General features: G+C 48.7%; 1 protein-coding gene across 1 annotated transcript in view; it reads right to left on the bottom strand.

The window, feature by feature from the left end:
* LOC134957712 (ADAMTS-like protein 2) overlaps positions 1 to 14715 on the bottom strand; it is an 86776-nt gene extending 72061 nt beyond the window's left edge. The window contains exons 1-2 of the mRNA XM_063939809.1: positions 14201 to 14715; positions 8031 to 8155 (exon numbers count right to left, since the gene is read on the bottom strand). Of these exons, the coding sequence (XP_063795879.1) occupies positions 8031 to 8155; positions 14201 to 14287 (212 nt within the window). The 5' untranslated portion in view covers positions 14288 to 14715. The remainder of the gene's footprint in view (positions 1 to 8030; positions 8156 to 14200) is intronic.
* Positions 14716 to 16897: the final 2182 nt, after the last annotated feature.

Below are 16897 nucleotides of genomic sequence, written 5' to 3'. Positions count from 1 at the left end.
GGACCATGGGGTATAGAATTAGGAAAACAGATGTCCTGTATGCTGCCAACAAGATTGGCGCGCCTGCTTCGAAGCAGACTATTGCTCGCTGGATCTGTAACACGATTCAGCAGGCTTATGTTACGGCTGGATTGCCGTTACCGCATTCAGTAAAGGCCCATTCCACTAGGAAGGTGGGCTCTTCTTGGGCGGCTGCCCGGGGCGTCTCGGCATTACAGCTTTGCCGAGCAGCAACTTGGTCGGGGTCAAACACTTTTGCTAAATTCTACAAGTTTGATACCCTGGCTGATGAGGACCTAGCATTTGCTCAGTCGGTGCTGCAGAGTCATCCGCACTCTCCCGCCCGATTGGGAGCTTTGGTATAAACCCCATGGTCCTTACGGAGTCCCCAGTATCCTCTAGGACGTAAGAGAAAATAAGATTTTAAACCTACCGGTAAATCTTTTTCTCCTAGTCCGTAGAGGATGCTGGGCGCCCGTCCCAGTGCGGAAAATCTGCAAGACTTGTATATAGTTATTGCTTACATAAGGGTTATGTTACAGATAGACTCGGTCTTGGACCGGTACTGTTGTTTGTTCATACTGTTAACTGGTTATGTGTATTCCAGGTTATATGGTATGATTGGTGTAGGCTGGTATGGATCTTGCCCTTAGATTAACAAAATCCTTTCCTCGTGTTGTCCTTCTCCTCTGGGCACAGTTCTCTAACTGAGGTCTGGAGGAGGGGCATAGAGGGAGGAGCCAGTGCACACCATACTAGAAAGTTCTTTTAGGTGCCCATATCTCCTGCGGAGCCCGTCTATACCCCATGGTCCTTACGGAGTCCCCAGCATCCTCTAGGACGTAAGAGAAATATAAATAATAATATATTGTATCTATGTGATAATTCATAATAAATGATCTGAGGCAGCAACCACAGTAATGGAACGCGATCTCCCATGATAACACAGCCAATGTCACATGAGTCGTGGAACATCAGTTCAGCATGAGATATAACCAAAAGGGCTGGGTATGGGTCACATGACCAACAGCAGCATCCCGACACCAGAGAGGAAAGGTATTCTACCCTCCCCCATCCCCTACTCTAACCATAACTCTCCTGGTGTGGCAGCTAAGGCCAACCATTTAACCCTTCAGGGATGGCGGCTACGGCTAGCCCTCGGCCGTTGGCGGGTGATTAGCCAATCACCCTCTAGTGCCTAGCCCTAACACCCCCCGGGCCCTAACCCCATCCTGTACCCGGATACTCACCTTCGGGATGATGGCTGTCAGTGTTTCCCGTCGCTGCCCTTCTGATGACCGCTGGCATCCCGACGCCAGGGTGCCAAATGCATCCCAATCAAAATTAGTGGTTAAGATTATCAAAGACAAATAACACGACTGTGGCTGCTGTTTTACATAATTTATTGTGAATTATCACATAAATGCAATATATTATTTACATTTCACAAGCTACTAATAGCATACTTATGTCACAAGAATAAATACACATATATATATATATATATATATATATATACATTCATAAGAGTGCTTTTGTGTGCTAATATAGGGGTGCCCTTCTTCCACATGTGGTACAGTTATGTCATAACAAACAAGATTTTAACTGTTATAGACTGTGGATATACCTACTGTAGGTGGATATTAGTACATAGTCAATCTGATTAGTGCTCAGGTCTCCCCCATTTCCCTTCTTCCCTTAACATTACCCCATGAGAAGAAAAGTAACAAGTGTAATTGCCTAATAGCGGTTTGTGAGTGTCCCTGCCAGAGCCTTAGCTCCTGGATAAGGCATTCCAATGTACAGTACCAGACTGATAGTGGCAATTAACATGTTTGAAAACCCTTAATAAACAGTTAACAAAGTTTTGCTAATACCACAAAGGGCAACTGAGAAACTACTGCATTCCAGTCACCCAGGAAAAAGTTTCACGCTTCCTTTTTACTAAACTTGTGTTTTGCATGGGGGTCATTTTTCTAATATGCAAGTGAGTGAACCACAAGTCTTTGGGATCTACAGCAGGTATATGGGTTAGAAAAAATAAGAATTTACTCACCGGTAATTCTATTTCTCGTTGTCCGTAGTGGATGCTGGGACTCCGTAAGGACCATGGGGAATAGCGGCTCCGCAGGAGACTGGGCACAACTAAAAGAAAGCTTTAGACTACTGGTGTGCACTGGCTCCTCCCACTATGACCCTCCTCCAGACTTCAGTTAGGATACTGTGCCCGCAAGAGCTGACACAATAAGGAAGGATTTTGAATCCCGGGTAAGACTCATACCAGCCACACCAATCACACCGTATAACTCGTGATACAATACCCAGTTAACAGTATGATCACAGGCGTGCGCAGAGACTGACTGGCGGGTGCCGCTCCGGACTTCCCCCCCTCCACGGCATTATAGTGTTCTCTCACCTCCCCTGTCCTGGATATAGACTGCTCACCTGGTCCGCTCACCTGGACCGCCCAGGTGAGCAGTTTATATCCAGGACAGGGGAGGTGAGAGAACACTATAATGCCGTGGAGGGGGGGAAGTCCGGAGCGGCACCCGCCAGTCAGTCTCTGCGCACGCCTGTGAGTATGATAACAACTGAGCCTCTCAACAGATGGCTCAACAATAACCCTTTAGTTAAACAATAACTATATACAAGTATTGCAGACAATCCGCACTTGGGATGGGCGCCCAGCATCCACTACGGACTACGAGAAATAGAATTACCGGTGAGTAAATTCTTATTTTCTCTGACGTCCTAAGTGGATGCTGGGACTCCGTAAGGACTATGGGGATTATACCAAAGCTCCCAAACGGGCGGGAGAGTGCAGATGACTCTGCAGCACCGAATGGGCAAACTCTAGGTCCTCCTCAGCCAGGGTGTCAAACTTGTAGAATTTAGCAAATGTGTTTGACCCCGACCAAGCAGCTGCTCGGCAAAGTTGTAGAGCCGAGACCCCTCGGGCAGCCGCCCAAGAAGAGCCCACCTTCCTCGTGGAATGGGCTTTCACTGATTTAGGATGCGGCAGTCCAGCCGCAGAATGTGCAAGCTGAATCGTACTACAGATCCAGCGAGCAATAGTCTGCTTTGAAGCAGGTGCACCCAACTTGTTGGGCGCATACAGGATAAATAGCGAGTCAGTCTTTCTGACTCCAGCTGTCCTGGAAACATAAATTTTCAGGGCCCTGACTACGTCCAACAACTTGGAAGCCTCCAAGTCTTTAGTAGCCGCAGGCACCACGATAGGTTGGTTCAGATGAAAGGCTGATACCACCTTAGGGAGAAATTGGGGACGAGTCCTCAATTCTGCCCTATCCATATGGAAAATCAGATAAGGGCTTTTACATGACAAAGCCGCCAATTCTGATACACGCCTGGCCGAAGCCAAGGCCAACAACATGACCACTTTCCACGTGAGATACTTCAATTCCACGGTTTTAAGTGGCTCAAACCAATGTGACTTTAGGAAATCCAACACCACGTTGAGATCCCAAGGTGCCACTGGAGGCACAAAAGGGGGCTGAATATGCAGCACTCCCTTAACAAAAGTTTGAACTTCAGGTAGTGAAGCCAGTTCTCTCTGGAAGAAAATCGATAGAGCCGAAATCTGGACCTTAATGGAACCCAATTTTAGGCCCATAGTCACCCCTGACTGTAGGAAGTGCAGGAAACGGCCCAGCTAAAATTCTTCCGTTGGGGCCTTCCTGGCCTCACACCACGCAACATATTTTCGCCATATGCGGTGATAATGGTTTGCGGTTACTTCTTTCCTAGCTTTAATCAGCGTAGGAATGACTTCCTCCGGAATGCCCTTTTCCTTCAGGATCCGGTGTTCAACCGCCATGCCGTCAAACGCAGCAGCGGTAAGTCTTGGAACAGACAGGGCCCCTGCTGCAGCAGGTCCTGTCTGAGCGTCAGTGGCCATGGGTCCTCTGAGATCATTTCTTGAAGTTCCGGGTACCAAGCTCTTCTTGGCCAATCCGGAACAATGAGTATAGTTCTTACTCCTCTTCTCCTTATTATCCTCAGTACCTTTGGCATGAGAGGAAGAGGAGGGAACACATAAACCGACCGGTACACTCACGGTGTCACTAGAGCGTCCACAGCTATCGCCTGAGGGTCCCTTGACCTGGCGCAATATCTTTCTAGCTTTTTGTTTAGGCGGGACGCCATCATGTCCACCTGTGGCCTTTCCCAACGGTTTACAATCAGTTGGAAAACTTCTGGATGAAGTCCCCACTCTCCCGGGTGGAGGTCGTGCCTGCTGAGGAAGTCTGCTTCCCAGTTGTCCACTCCCGGAATGAACACTGCTGACAGTGCTAACACGTGATTTTCTGCCCATCGGAGAATCCTTGTGGCTTCTACCATCGCCGTCCTGCTTCTCGTGCCGCCCTGTCGGTTTACATGGGCGACCGCCGTGATGTTGTCTGACTGGATCAGTACCGGCTGGTTTTGAAGCAGGGGTTTTGCCTGACCTAGGGCATTGTAAATGGCCCTCAGTTCCAGAATATTTATGTGTAGGGAAGTCTCCTGACTTAACCATAGTCCTTGGAAGTTTCTTCCCTGTGTGACTGCCCCCCAGCCTCGAAGGCTGGCATCCGTGGTCACCAGGACCCAGTCCATTATGCCAAATCTGCGGCCCTCTTGAAGATGAGCACTCTGCAGCCACCACAGCAGAGACACCCTGGTCCTTGGAGACAGGGTTATCAGTCGATGCATCTGAAGATGCGATCCGGACCACTTGTCCAACAGGTCCCACTGAAAGGTTCTTGCATGAAACCTGCCGAATGGAATCGCTTCGTAGGAAGCTACCATCTTTCCCAGGATCCGCGTGCAGTGATGCACCGACACCTGTTTTGGTTTTAGGAGGCCTCTGACTAGAGATGACAGCTCCTTGGCCTTCTCCTCCGGGAGGAACACTTTTTTCTGTTCTGTGTCCAGAACCATCCCCAGGAACAGTAGACGTGTCGTAGGGACCAGCTGTGACTTTGGAGAGTTTAGAATCCAGCCGTGCTGTTGTAGCACCTCCCGAGATAGTGCTACCCCGACCAACAACTGCTCCCTGGACCTCGCCTTTATCAGGAGATCGTCCAAGTACGGGATAATTAAAACTCCCTTCTTTCGAAGGAGTATCATCATTTCGGCCATTACCTTGGTAAAGACCCTTGGAGCCGTGGATAGACCGAATGGCAACGTCTGGAATTGGTAATGGCAATCCTGTACCACAAATCTGAGGTACTCCTGGTGAGGATGGTAAATGGGGACATGCAGGTAAGCATCCTTGATGTCCAGTGATACCATGTAATCCCCCTCGTCCAGGCTTGCAATAACCGCCCTGAGCGATTCCATCTTGAACTTGAATTTTTTTATATACGTGATCAAGGATTTCAAATATAAAATGGGTCTCACCGAACCTTCCGGTTTCGGTACCACAAACATTGTGGAATAGTAACCCCGTCCTTGTTGAAGTAGGGGCACCTTTACTATCACCTGCTGGGAATACAGCTTGTGAATTGCCTCTAACACTGCCTCCCTGCCTGAGGGAGTTGTTGGCAAGGCAGATTTGAGGAAACGGCGGGGGGGGGGGGGGGGGACGTCTCGAATTCCAGCTTGTACCCCTGAGATACTACTTGAAAGATCCAGGGATCCACCCGTGAGCGAGCCCACTGATCGCTGAAATTTTTGAGACGGGCCCCCACCGTACCTGGCTCCGCCTGTGGAGCCCCAGCGTCATGCTGTGGACTTAGAGGAAGCGGGGGAGGACTTTTGCTCCTGGGAACTGGCTGTATGCTGCAGCATTTTCCCTCTACCTCTGCCTCTGGGCAGAAAGGACGCGCCTTTAACCCGCTTGCCCTTATTGGGCCGAAAGGACTGTACCTGATAATACGGTGCTTTCTTTGGCTGTGAGGGAACATGGGGTAAAAATGTAGACTTCCCAGCTGTTGCTGTGGAAACGAGGTCCGAGAGACCATCCCCGAACAACTCCTCACCCTTATAAGGCAAAACTTCCATGTGCCTTTTAGAATCTGCATCTCCTGTCCACTGCCGAGTCCATAACCCTCTCCTGGCAGAAATGGACATTGCACTTATTTTAGATGCCAGCCGGCAAATATCCCTCTGTGCATCCCTCATGTATAAGAGTGCGTCTTTAATATGCTCTACGGTTAGCAATATAGTGTCCCTGTCTAGGGTATCAATATTCTCCGACAGGGAATCTGACCACGCAGCTGCAGCACTGCACATCCATGCTGAAGCAATAGCTGGTCTCAGTATAACACCTGTGTGTGTATATATAGACTTCAGGATAGCCTCCTGCTTTCTATCAGCAGATTCCTTCAGGGCGGCTGTATCTGGAGACGGTAGTGCCACCTTCTTTGACAAGCGTGTGAGCGCTTTATCCACCCTAGGGGATGTTTCCCAACGTGACCTATCCTCTGGCGGGAAAGGGTACGCCATTAGTAACCTCTTAGAAATTACCAGTTTCTTATCGGGGGAAGCCCACGCTTCTTCACACACTTTATTTAATTCCTCAGATGGAGGAAAAACAACTGGTAGTTTTTTCTCTCCAAACATAATACCCTTTTTTGTGGTACCCGGGGTAACATCAGAAATATGCAACACATTTTTCATTGCCTCAATCATATAACGTGTGGCCCTATTGGAAGATACATTAGTCTCATCGTCGTCGACACTGGATTCAGTATCCGTGTCGACATCTGTGTCTGCCATCTGAGGTAGCAGGCGTTTTAGAGCCCCTGATGGCTTTTGAGACGCCTGGGCAGGCACAGGCTGAGAAGCCGGCTGTCCCATATTTGGTATGTCGTCAAACCTTTTATGCAAGGAGTCGACGCTGTCACATAATTCCTTCCACAGAACCATCCACTCAGGTGTCGACCCCGCATGGGGTGACATCACATTTATCGGCATCTGCTCCGCCTCCACATAAGCCTCCTCATCAAACATGTCGACACAGCCGTACCGACACACCGCATACACACAGGGAATGCTCTGACAGAGGACAGGACCCCACAAAGCCCTTTGGGGAGACAGAGAGAGAGTATGCCAGCACACACCAGAGCGCTATATAACACAGGGATCCCACTATAAATGAGTGTTTTTTCCCTTATAGCTGCTTATATTATATATATATATATATATATACTGCGCCTAAATTTAGTGCCCCCCCTCTCTTTTTTACCCTTATGTAGCTTGACACTGCAGGGGAGAGCCAGGGAGCGTCCTTCCAGCGGAGCTGTGAGGGAAAAATGGCGCCAGTGTGCTGAGGGAGATGGCCCCGCCCCTTTTCCGGCTGACTTCTCCCGCTTTTTCTGGAATTCTGGCAGGGGTATTTTTACACCTATATAGCCTTCCTGACTATATATGGTGTAGATTTGCCAGCCAGGGTGTATTATATTGCCCTCAGGGCGCCCCCCCCAGCGCCCTGCACCCATCAGTGACCGGAGTGTGAGGTGTGCATGAGGAGCAATGGCGCACAGCTGCAGTGCTGTGCGCTACCTTGTTGAAGACAGAAGTCTTCTGCCGCCGATTTTCCGGAACACTTCTTGCTTCTGGCTCTGTTAGGGGGCCGGCGGCGCGGCTCCGGGACCGAACGATCGAGGACGGGTCCTGTGTTCGATCCCTCTGGAGCTAATGGTGTCCAGTAGCCTAAGAAGCCCAAGCTACCACCAGTTAGGTAGGTTCGCTTCTTCTCCCCTTAGTCCCTCGCTGCAGTGAGTCTGTTGCCAGCAGATCTCACTGTAAAATAAAAAACCTAAAATATACTTTCTTTCTAGGAGCTCAGGAGAGCCCCTAGTGTGCATCCAGCTCAGCCGGGCACAAGATTCTAACTGAAGTCTGGAGGAGGGTCATAGTGGGAGGAGCCAGTGCACACCAGTAGTCTAAAGCTTTCTTTTAGTTGTGCCCAGTCTCCTGCGGAGCCGCTATTCCCCATGGTCCTTACGGAGTCCCAGCATCCACTTAGGACGTCAGAGAAACACACATCAGAAATGGCATTATACTAGGCTAACAATACCTACCTTTGACGTAGGCAATGCCTTTCTCTGGACATCACTCCCCCTCCACAGGTTCTAGAGCAGGTGGACCAGGAACTCCACTCACCCCACCACTCAGTCACATCTTCATCCCACACCTCACTGCTGTCCTGACAAGACCAGAGAGCGTCAGCAAACAACACAGCACCACAAAAGCAAAGTATCAGCAATCACAACCAGATGCCACATTCTAGCGTCATAAGCATTACAGTACATAGATAATTACTACGCCACTGAAAAGGCTGTTCAGTTCTAGGTCACTTTGTTATAATGCAAATGTAATGGCAAGAGCAATGAGTAGTAACATCCTGATTTTAATACAAAGTATTAGTAACAATGTTCTAAATTCGCACATAAAATAAAGCATACTCTGTTGCAGATTGTGTCACTATTTATCAAAGCGTAGAGAAATAAAGTACCAACCAATCAGCTTCTGTCAATTTACAGGCTATGGGTGAGATTTAGCAAAGCTTGGAGAGGGATGTAATTATGATCCCGGCGGTCGGGATTGAGCCCGCAAGGAGCTTCGGTACGCTCGCCCCCCTGCCGGCATTCCGGCGGTCGGGATCCCGGCGTCGGTATTCTGACCATCGGGATACCGACCGCCAGGATCCTGACCGCCGGGATCCCATACCCAATCCCTTGGAGAGAGATTAAGTCGAGAGAGATAAAGGGGTCTATTCATGTAGCAGAGAAAAGCCCTGTTTTGTGCGAAACAGGGGTGTGGATCGTTGGGTCGTCAGTAACTAGGTCGACACCCGAAATAGGTTGCACAGTCATTAGGTCGACATGTAAAAGGTCAACATAGAAAAAGGTTGACATGAGTTTTTACATTTTTTGGGTGTCGTTTTCTTTGTAAAGTGACCGGGAACCCCAATTAGTGCACCGTAACCCCTCTCATGGCTCAGGCGAGGTGCCTCGCTCCACTATTGCTGCGCTCGGCACAGGTTACTATTCTCAATCATAGTCCCCATGGTTCGTAAGTATGTTAAAGTTCACAAAATGAAAAAAATTTGAAAAACTCATGATGACCATTTCACATGTCGACCTAGTGACCATGTCGCCCTAATGCATGTCGACCAATAGTCATCGACCTGAGTGTCGATCTACGTGTTGTCGACCTAAAGACCAGATACCGGAAAAAAGGGCTTTCTGCTATTCACAGAGCAGGTAACCAGGAGAAGTTCCTGACTTTTCCAGCGGGACATCTGCTCCCTGGCAGAATCGTATCACCATACTTCAGTATGGTGAGTGCGATTCATGAAGGAATGGAAAGCTCAACTTTCCGCTTCTCCATGGAGCTCAGATTCGTATCATCTGAACTCTAGTGCAGTAACTGCGTTTCGTGCTCTTCACACGACATCCATGCTGGCTCCGCCCCCTGACCTTACAGCAGCCACTGCAGTCTCCCGGGAGGTCAGTCAGCGGTGCATGCGCAGAAGGGACCCGCCAGCTGACTCCAACACCGCAGAAGAGGACAGCAGCTGAAGACGCCACCGCTGGAGCCCTGGATGCTGCATCGCATTGCCGGAGAGGTGAGTATACACAAATTGCTACTTATCAAAGCTATACATCACATCGAACTGATCGTGGTAAGTAACAATTCATTTTTCCATTTCTTTATGAATAGACCCAAAAGTACCAACCAATCACCTCCTGTCATTTATCAAGCACAGCTGTAAAGTGACAGTTTGAAGCTTATTGGCTGATACGTTATCTCTCTCCAAGCTGTGATATATACCCCCCCTTATAGCCTTAACATCTGATTACATTGTCCGTAACATCTAATACCCTCCTAATCTACAGTAGGTGAAAAGAGATTTAATAACATTGTTGCTATCATGTGAATACAGTCCTGGAGTACTGTCAGATTTTACCCCCAATATCTATATAGTAGTCATCTAAAGTATGTCTTGTTTCCGACGTCCAGTCGGCGGCATGGTAGACCACTGACTGTGCCAGGAATGGGTAAGTGAAGCAGGGTGGGGTCAGGTGAGGGACTAACCAGGGGACAGACCAATGTAACGTAGCATATAGCAGGTCCCTTATCTAGCGGCTTGATTCAGAGATGGAGGCCAGTGGCGTAAGTTCATCCCCGTCGCCCGGAGGCAAGTTAGAGTTTGGTGCCCCCAACCCTTGAAAAAAGTGCCAGGACAGAGGTATCAGGGACAGTACTGAGATGAAAGGGAAAGTCCAGTGGGGCCAGGACAGACTAAGACAGAGGGGACAGGCACAGGACAGATATGACAGGGCCAGGACGAAACAGAGGGCCAGGAAAGATGGGTGACAGGACCACGACAGAGAGGACACGGAGAGTACAGGGATGACAGGGCCATGACAGAATAGAGGGGACAGGAGAGAAGGGTGTCAGGGACAGGACAGAGGTGACAGGGACAGTACAGAACAGAGGGGACAGGAGAGAATGGTCTCAGGAACAGGACAGAGGTGACAGGGCCAATACAGCGAGGACAGAGACAGTCCAGTGGGGAAGAACAAAACTGACAGGACCAAGATAGAGGTGATAGGACCAGGACAGAGGGGAAGGGGACAGGACAGGACAGGAAAGAGGTGACATGGGCAGAACCAGGACTGAAGTACCAGGACAGAACTGAAGGGATAGGAGAGACGGTTAGCAGGGTCAGGGCAGGGATGGCAGGGACTGAACAGAGGGCACAGAACTGAAGGGTCAGCAGAGAGAGATGATAAGACCAGCAGCACAGAGGAGACAGGGATAGGACAGGGGTGACAGTGGCAGAGGTGGCAGGGATGGGACAGTACAGGGGTAGAAAAGAGGGGCGACAGGGCCAGCACAGATGTGACAGGGACTGGACAGGGGGGACAGGGTCAGAACAGAAGTGTCAGCTGAGAGAGATGACAAGGCCAGCAGCACAGAGGTGACAGTAACAGGAAAGAGGGGAGACAGGGCCAGCACAGAGGTGGCAGGGACGGGACAGTACAGGGGTAGGAAAGAAGGGTGACAGGGTCAGCACAGGTGTGACAGGGTCAGGACATGGATGACAGGGACTGGACAGAGGGGACAGGGTCAGAACAGAAGTGTCAGCTGAGAGAGATGACAGGGCCGGTAAGAGGTGACAAGGACAGGACAGGGGTGACAGGAGAGATGGGAGGCAGGGCCAGCACAGAGGTGACAGGCACAGGACAAGGGTGACAGGAGAGAGGGTAGGCAGGGCAAGAACATAGGTGCAGGGAAAGGACAGGGGTGAGAGGGACAGGAGAGAGGGGAGACAGGGCCAACACAGAGGTGGCAGGGATGGGAACAGGACAGGAGAGAGGGGAGGCAGAGTCAGGCTTAGGCTTAGTTAAACGACCCTGTGAGCGGTGACAGCAGCAGGTGTTCTGTCATCTCCCTCACGTGTTCCCCCTCTCCCAAATGGTTTGCACTTACATCGGGTACAGTTTTCAGGAGTCCACGCTCCTGACTGGAACAGCCTCGCTTTTCCCCACTGCGCACTGTCTCCTGGCGGCTGCTGCTACAGTATGTGTCCTGGCGGGCAGCGGCTGAGTCGCGGAAGGATGTCACGTGACACCCGCGACCCAAGCCAGAGCACAGCAGCAGGGAACACAGAGACGAGGAGTGAGCACCGCTGATGCTGATAGGCGCTGCGCTCGCTCGGCTCCTCTAGCAGCGCCTGCTGCACTACACTACAGAAATTAATCATGTGTGGACGGAACGGGGGACAATGGAGCAAGTGCCGAGCCCCCTTCAGGGCAAGGAGCCCGGCGGCAACGGACTCCGCTGTCTCCGGGAGTTCAGCCCCTGATGGAGGCAGTTCACATCGCTGCTGCATCTTTGGAAATGTAATAATATGCTAACGCAGCAAGAGGCGTCTGTTGGCATCTCAGATATGAGTGCGGAGTCCTAAGGCGCAGTATCAGATCATCTGCGGGAACGTTGGCCGCCTGAGTTTCCCTGAGGTTACTCAGATTGGCCCTTCCAGCTCCATAGCCGAGACCAGGAAGTTGGCATCGTAAGACACAGACCCTGTCTTGGCATTCCAGGCACAAGGGAGCAACACTACCCTGTTTTCAGGAATGCTGCCCAACACTGGCCCAAGTGGCTGCAGCCTTTCAATAAAGCTGCGGCTCAGGGAGCACTGCGTACAATGATACAGGCCTCTTTCTGCACAGAACTGGTCCTGCACATGCGCAGGCGTCCTACCATCGCAGATGTACGCGATAGATAGATAGATAGATAGATAGATAGATAGATAGATAGATAGATAGATAGATAGATAGATAGATAGATAGATAGATAGATAGATAGACAGACAGACAGGACCACTCATGATGGCAGCGAAAGGAGGAGGGGCATTTTTAAGACATAAAAAGAATTTAGGAAACAATTAGAAAGAAGCTGAGAACAGAATGAAACACACAACTCCTGGAAAGGAAGAACTTAAAAATTGAGATTCATCTTAAAGATGTAGGGAGAAATCCTCCCTAAGTGTAGGTCATTTGTCTTCCCCTTTTTTCTTCTTCCACTACCCCCAGGCCTGGTGGTGTTAAAAGCTGTAAACCTCTCCTCCAGCAAAAAACGTTTGATCTCCTACTTAAAAGGGACGCCAGCAGAGTTACACCCCTTCAGTGCTGGAGGGGGCAAGAGCAGAAGGAAAGGATTAGGAAGATGGTGTGAAGTGATAGACGGGGATGAGGGAAATTTAGAAAGAGGGTCAGTAAATGCTGACAGATGACGTATAATAGCCACATCTGTATTCTGGAACCTGGGCCAAACAAATTCTATGATAATGAATAAAAGTTGAATACGTTATTTGCACACAAGAGAAAGGGTTAATCCTTTATCACTATGGCAGAGTGGTAGTTGGCTGCATGGGGGGCTGCAGGAAAAGTCATGTGTCTTTTGTGCTAAGGGTAACCTAAGGTCTTCCCATTCACAAACCACTGAAGTTGCAAATTCCAGGGTGATTCTGCACATTGTGCATGCATTTAACATTACTGAGCCCAACTGCGCAGAACCTGAGAACCTTCTGCCCTAAGGCAAGTGACTCTTTTCATTTCATGAACGTAATCTGTACACTTTCCAAGGACTCATAGCACATACAGTACCTAGCACATTAGTGTTGTCATCTGAGGATAAATTCCCATTAACTCTCTACTGAAACAAGAGGTCTGCACAGTACTCCAGGTAATCTGTCAGTAATGGGTTAAACTTAAAAGTGGAACATGTATTATAGATTTATGTATGGAAAAAGGTCACAAAAATAAGCTCTAGATGAAAATGTAGTAAATATGAAACATAATTAGAAATGCCTGACTCTAATTGCGATGTGGATGTTATACTATATTATTCATTATATTATTATATTATTACACCAATAGCTACATTTATGGCATTGTCATCCTTCAGGTATAATAGTAAGCAGACTAAACTACACTCCCCTATGTGTAACTCTGTATACTGTCATACAGCACACATCTAGAAGTGTAGATGCAGAACCGGCTAATGAGAGGTACCAAATGAGCACACCAGCTTGGATACATAGATATAGTGTCCAGGACATCTTTCTGTAGCTATATATATTTTATATATATATATATATATATACACACACACACACACATGCAGACTTACATGTTACGGTACTGTTCACAGATATATACAGCTATATATTTCTAGACACACAAATATGCAAATAGCTATTTTGATTGCACTCCAGATATATATGCGAAGTATACTATACTACTATTAGAGTATACTCCATTGGAAAGCAGATTTTTTTCTAGTCTGATCTGTGTGACTGTATATACACACACAGACATAAACACACACACAAATATGACTATATATAAATTTTCTTTCAGATGCTTATGCCCAGGTTGTTGAACCGTCTTGGTGTTATGCATGAAACAGAATATCCTAATAATAATAATATTATTATTATTATTATTATTATTATTATTATTATTATTATTATTATTATCATTATCATCAATATTATTAATACATTCAACTTTCTTGGCATGTTAATGACATGTATGGAAATAAATGTATTGTACACTGCATGGTGTGTAGACATTCCCCCACAGTACACCCGGCTGCCCCATACAGTATGTCCCCACTCCCCTCAGTGATAGCGCCGTGCGTGCAGGGTGATGGTAGGTGGGATGCCTGTTACCTTAGTGCTGGAGGTAGCTCCGGGCTGCAGGCAGTGGAGGATGAGCAGCAGGATCAGCCCGGGGGGGCAGCGGTGAGAAGCAGACATCCCTGTACTGCAGCTGCGGCAGGAAAAGCCTCGGGACCGGCTGGGGCAGCCCGCTCCCTCCCCGCATGGCCAAGTAATTACAGGCTCTGAGCTGTGTGAGGCTGGGGGAGCTCCGAGCCGGGACAGGGGGAGGGGGAGAGGGGGGCACTGGAGGGACAAGGAGAGATGGGTCAGGGGAGGGAGAGAGGTAGAGAGATAGGACGGTAGGGGGGAGGAGGACAAGTAAAGGGGATGGAGCAGAGGGAAGGGTGTAAGGATGGGATAGGGAAGCCTTTGGATGGATGAAGTGGGAGACAGGCTGAGATTTGGGATGCTGATATAAGGGGAGAGAAGAGGTGATGAAAGGGGTGTGAGGAGACAGAGGTGGTGACAGGGGAGGAGAATGAGATGGGAAGTAATAAGAGGGAGGGTAAGAGGTAGCCAAATAGGTAACACACTTTGGGGGGAATTCAAATGTTTAAAAAATCGGTTGGGTGTCTGTTTTTTCCTGTCTACTAGATAGGAAAAAACAGACACCCAACTGACTTTTCAAACATTTGAATCCCCCCCATAGAAGGGTTTTGGTTGGCAGTTGGCACTATGCAGGGTGTCTATTGGGAGGAGATAATTATAGGAATGACACTCTGGTCTGCATAAATGGAATGCCATTTCACTATAATGGGAGCAGATTGATCTTTTATGTACATTTAAAAAAACTCTATGGGCCCTACTGATACGGCAGACGGGCGACCCGGCGGCGGGGGGGCAATGACGGGGGGAGTGAAGTTTTTTCACTCCCCCAGTCACCCGGCTCCATAGAAGTGCAGGCAAATATGGACGAGATCGTCCATATTGGCCTGCATGCACAGTCGACGGAGCACCAGCGATGAACGAGCGCGGGGCCACGCATCGTACATCGCTGGTGACTCCACACTCAAAGATATGAACGTTGCCCCTCATTCCGAGTTGTTCGCTCGCAAGCTGCTTTTAGCAGCTTTGCACACGCTAAGCCGCCGCCTACTGGGAGTGAATCTTAGCTTATCAAAATTGCGAACGAAAGATTAGCAGAATTGCGAATAGACACTTCTTAGCAGTTTCTGAGTAGCTCCACACTTACTCGGCAACTGCGATCAGTTCAGTCAGTTTCGTTCCTGGTTTGACGTCACAAACACACCCAGCGTTCGGCCAGACACTCCTCCGTTTCTCCAGCCACTCCCGCGTTTTTCCCAGAAACGGTAGCGTTTTTTCGCACACACCCATAAAACGGCCAGTTTCCGCCCAGAAACACCCACTTCCTGTCAATCACATTACGATCACCAGAACGAAGAAAAAACCTTGTAATGCCGTGAGTAAAATACCTAACTGCATAGCAAATTTACTTGGCGCAGTCGCACTGCGGACATTGCGTATGCGCATTAGCAACTAATCGCTCCGTTGCGAGAAAAATATAACGAGCGAACAACTCGGAATGACCCCCGTTATCTCGTTCAATAATGAACGACATCGTTCATATCTTTGAGGATTGTCGGCAAGTGTGTAGGGCCTATTAAACCTATGAACTGTATGTTCAGCACACTTCTCCCTAAGGTGATGTCACATATTTTACATCCAGAATGACGCGGAATGATGTCTGTTTACTATGGAATGACAGCTATTTTATTCACGCCCGAAAGCAAAATTAGTATTAAAGCAGTGCATATATGCCATATAAAACCCCCAATTTTTCTATGATCCCCTAAGCGCACACACTAATCCTTATCCATATGCATCCGCCTACATTTATACCCTACTATACATGTCACATAATGCGCAATGACGGCTATTTACTGTGGAATGACAGCTGTTTTATTCGCCGCCCCTAAGCAAAATGATCATTAAAGCAGTGCATATGCCCCATATAAAACCCCCGATTTTTCTATGAACCCCTAAGCGCACACTCTAATCCTTTTCCATATGTGTCCGCCTACATCTGTACCCTACTATACATGTCACAAGGCCAGGATGTATCAATGCTCACCGCTGCGGACCCATCCCGTTTTCGCGTCTTTTGTTGTTTCCTGGAATGTATTAATAAAGTTTTGTGTAAATAAAATCTCCTTCTGCATTGCGCTGATATCGCAAGAGAATCATGCTGTTACTCCTCCCCATTGCCGGCTATAGAGCTATCGCTTATGTACCCTGCTTAATTCGCCACCTTGGGCTGGCGTAGTACAAGTTTTTTGTGCTCCTATAAGTGCCCCAACTTTTTATTAAAGGTGAAATGGTGTTAGTGATCCATTTTTTATTGTGAATGGGGTGCCTATGCAGTTGAGGCAGGGGTAGCAGGTGTGTTAAGCAGCAGGGAGGCGTGAGGCACAGAAGAGGATACGGCAGGTGTGTTAAGCAGCAGGGAGGAGTGAGGCACAGGAGGTGATATGGCAGGGGAGGCAGTTGTGTTAAGTAGCAGGAAGGCATGAGGCACAGGAGGAGATTTGGCAGGTGGGTTAAGTAGCAGGGAAGCGTGAGGCACAGAAGGGGATATGGCAGGGGAGGCAGTTGTGTTAAGTAACAGGGAGGCATGAGGCACAGGAGGAGATTTGGCAGGTGGGTTAAGTAGCAGGGAGGCATGAGGCACAGAAGGGGATATGGCAG

The sequence above is a fragment of the Pseudophryne corroboree genome, chromosome 9 (assembly GCF_028390025.1).
Source record: "Pseudophryne corroboree isolate aPseCor3 chromosome 9, aPseCor3.hap2, whole genome shotgun sequence".
Taxonomy (NCBI): domain Eukaryota; kingdom Metazoa; phylum Chordata; class Amphibia; order Anura; family Myobatrachidae; genus Pseudophryne; species Pseudophryne corroboree.
The sequence above is the reverse complement of the archived record's forward strand: the minus strand, read 5'-3'. Positions and strand labels throughout refer to the sequence as shown.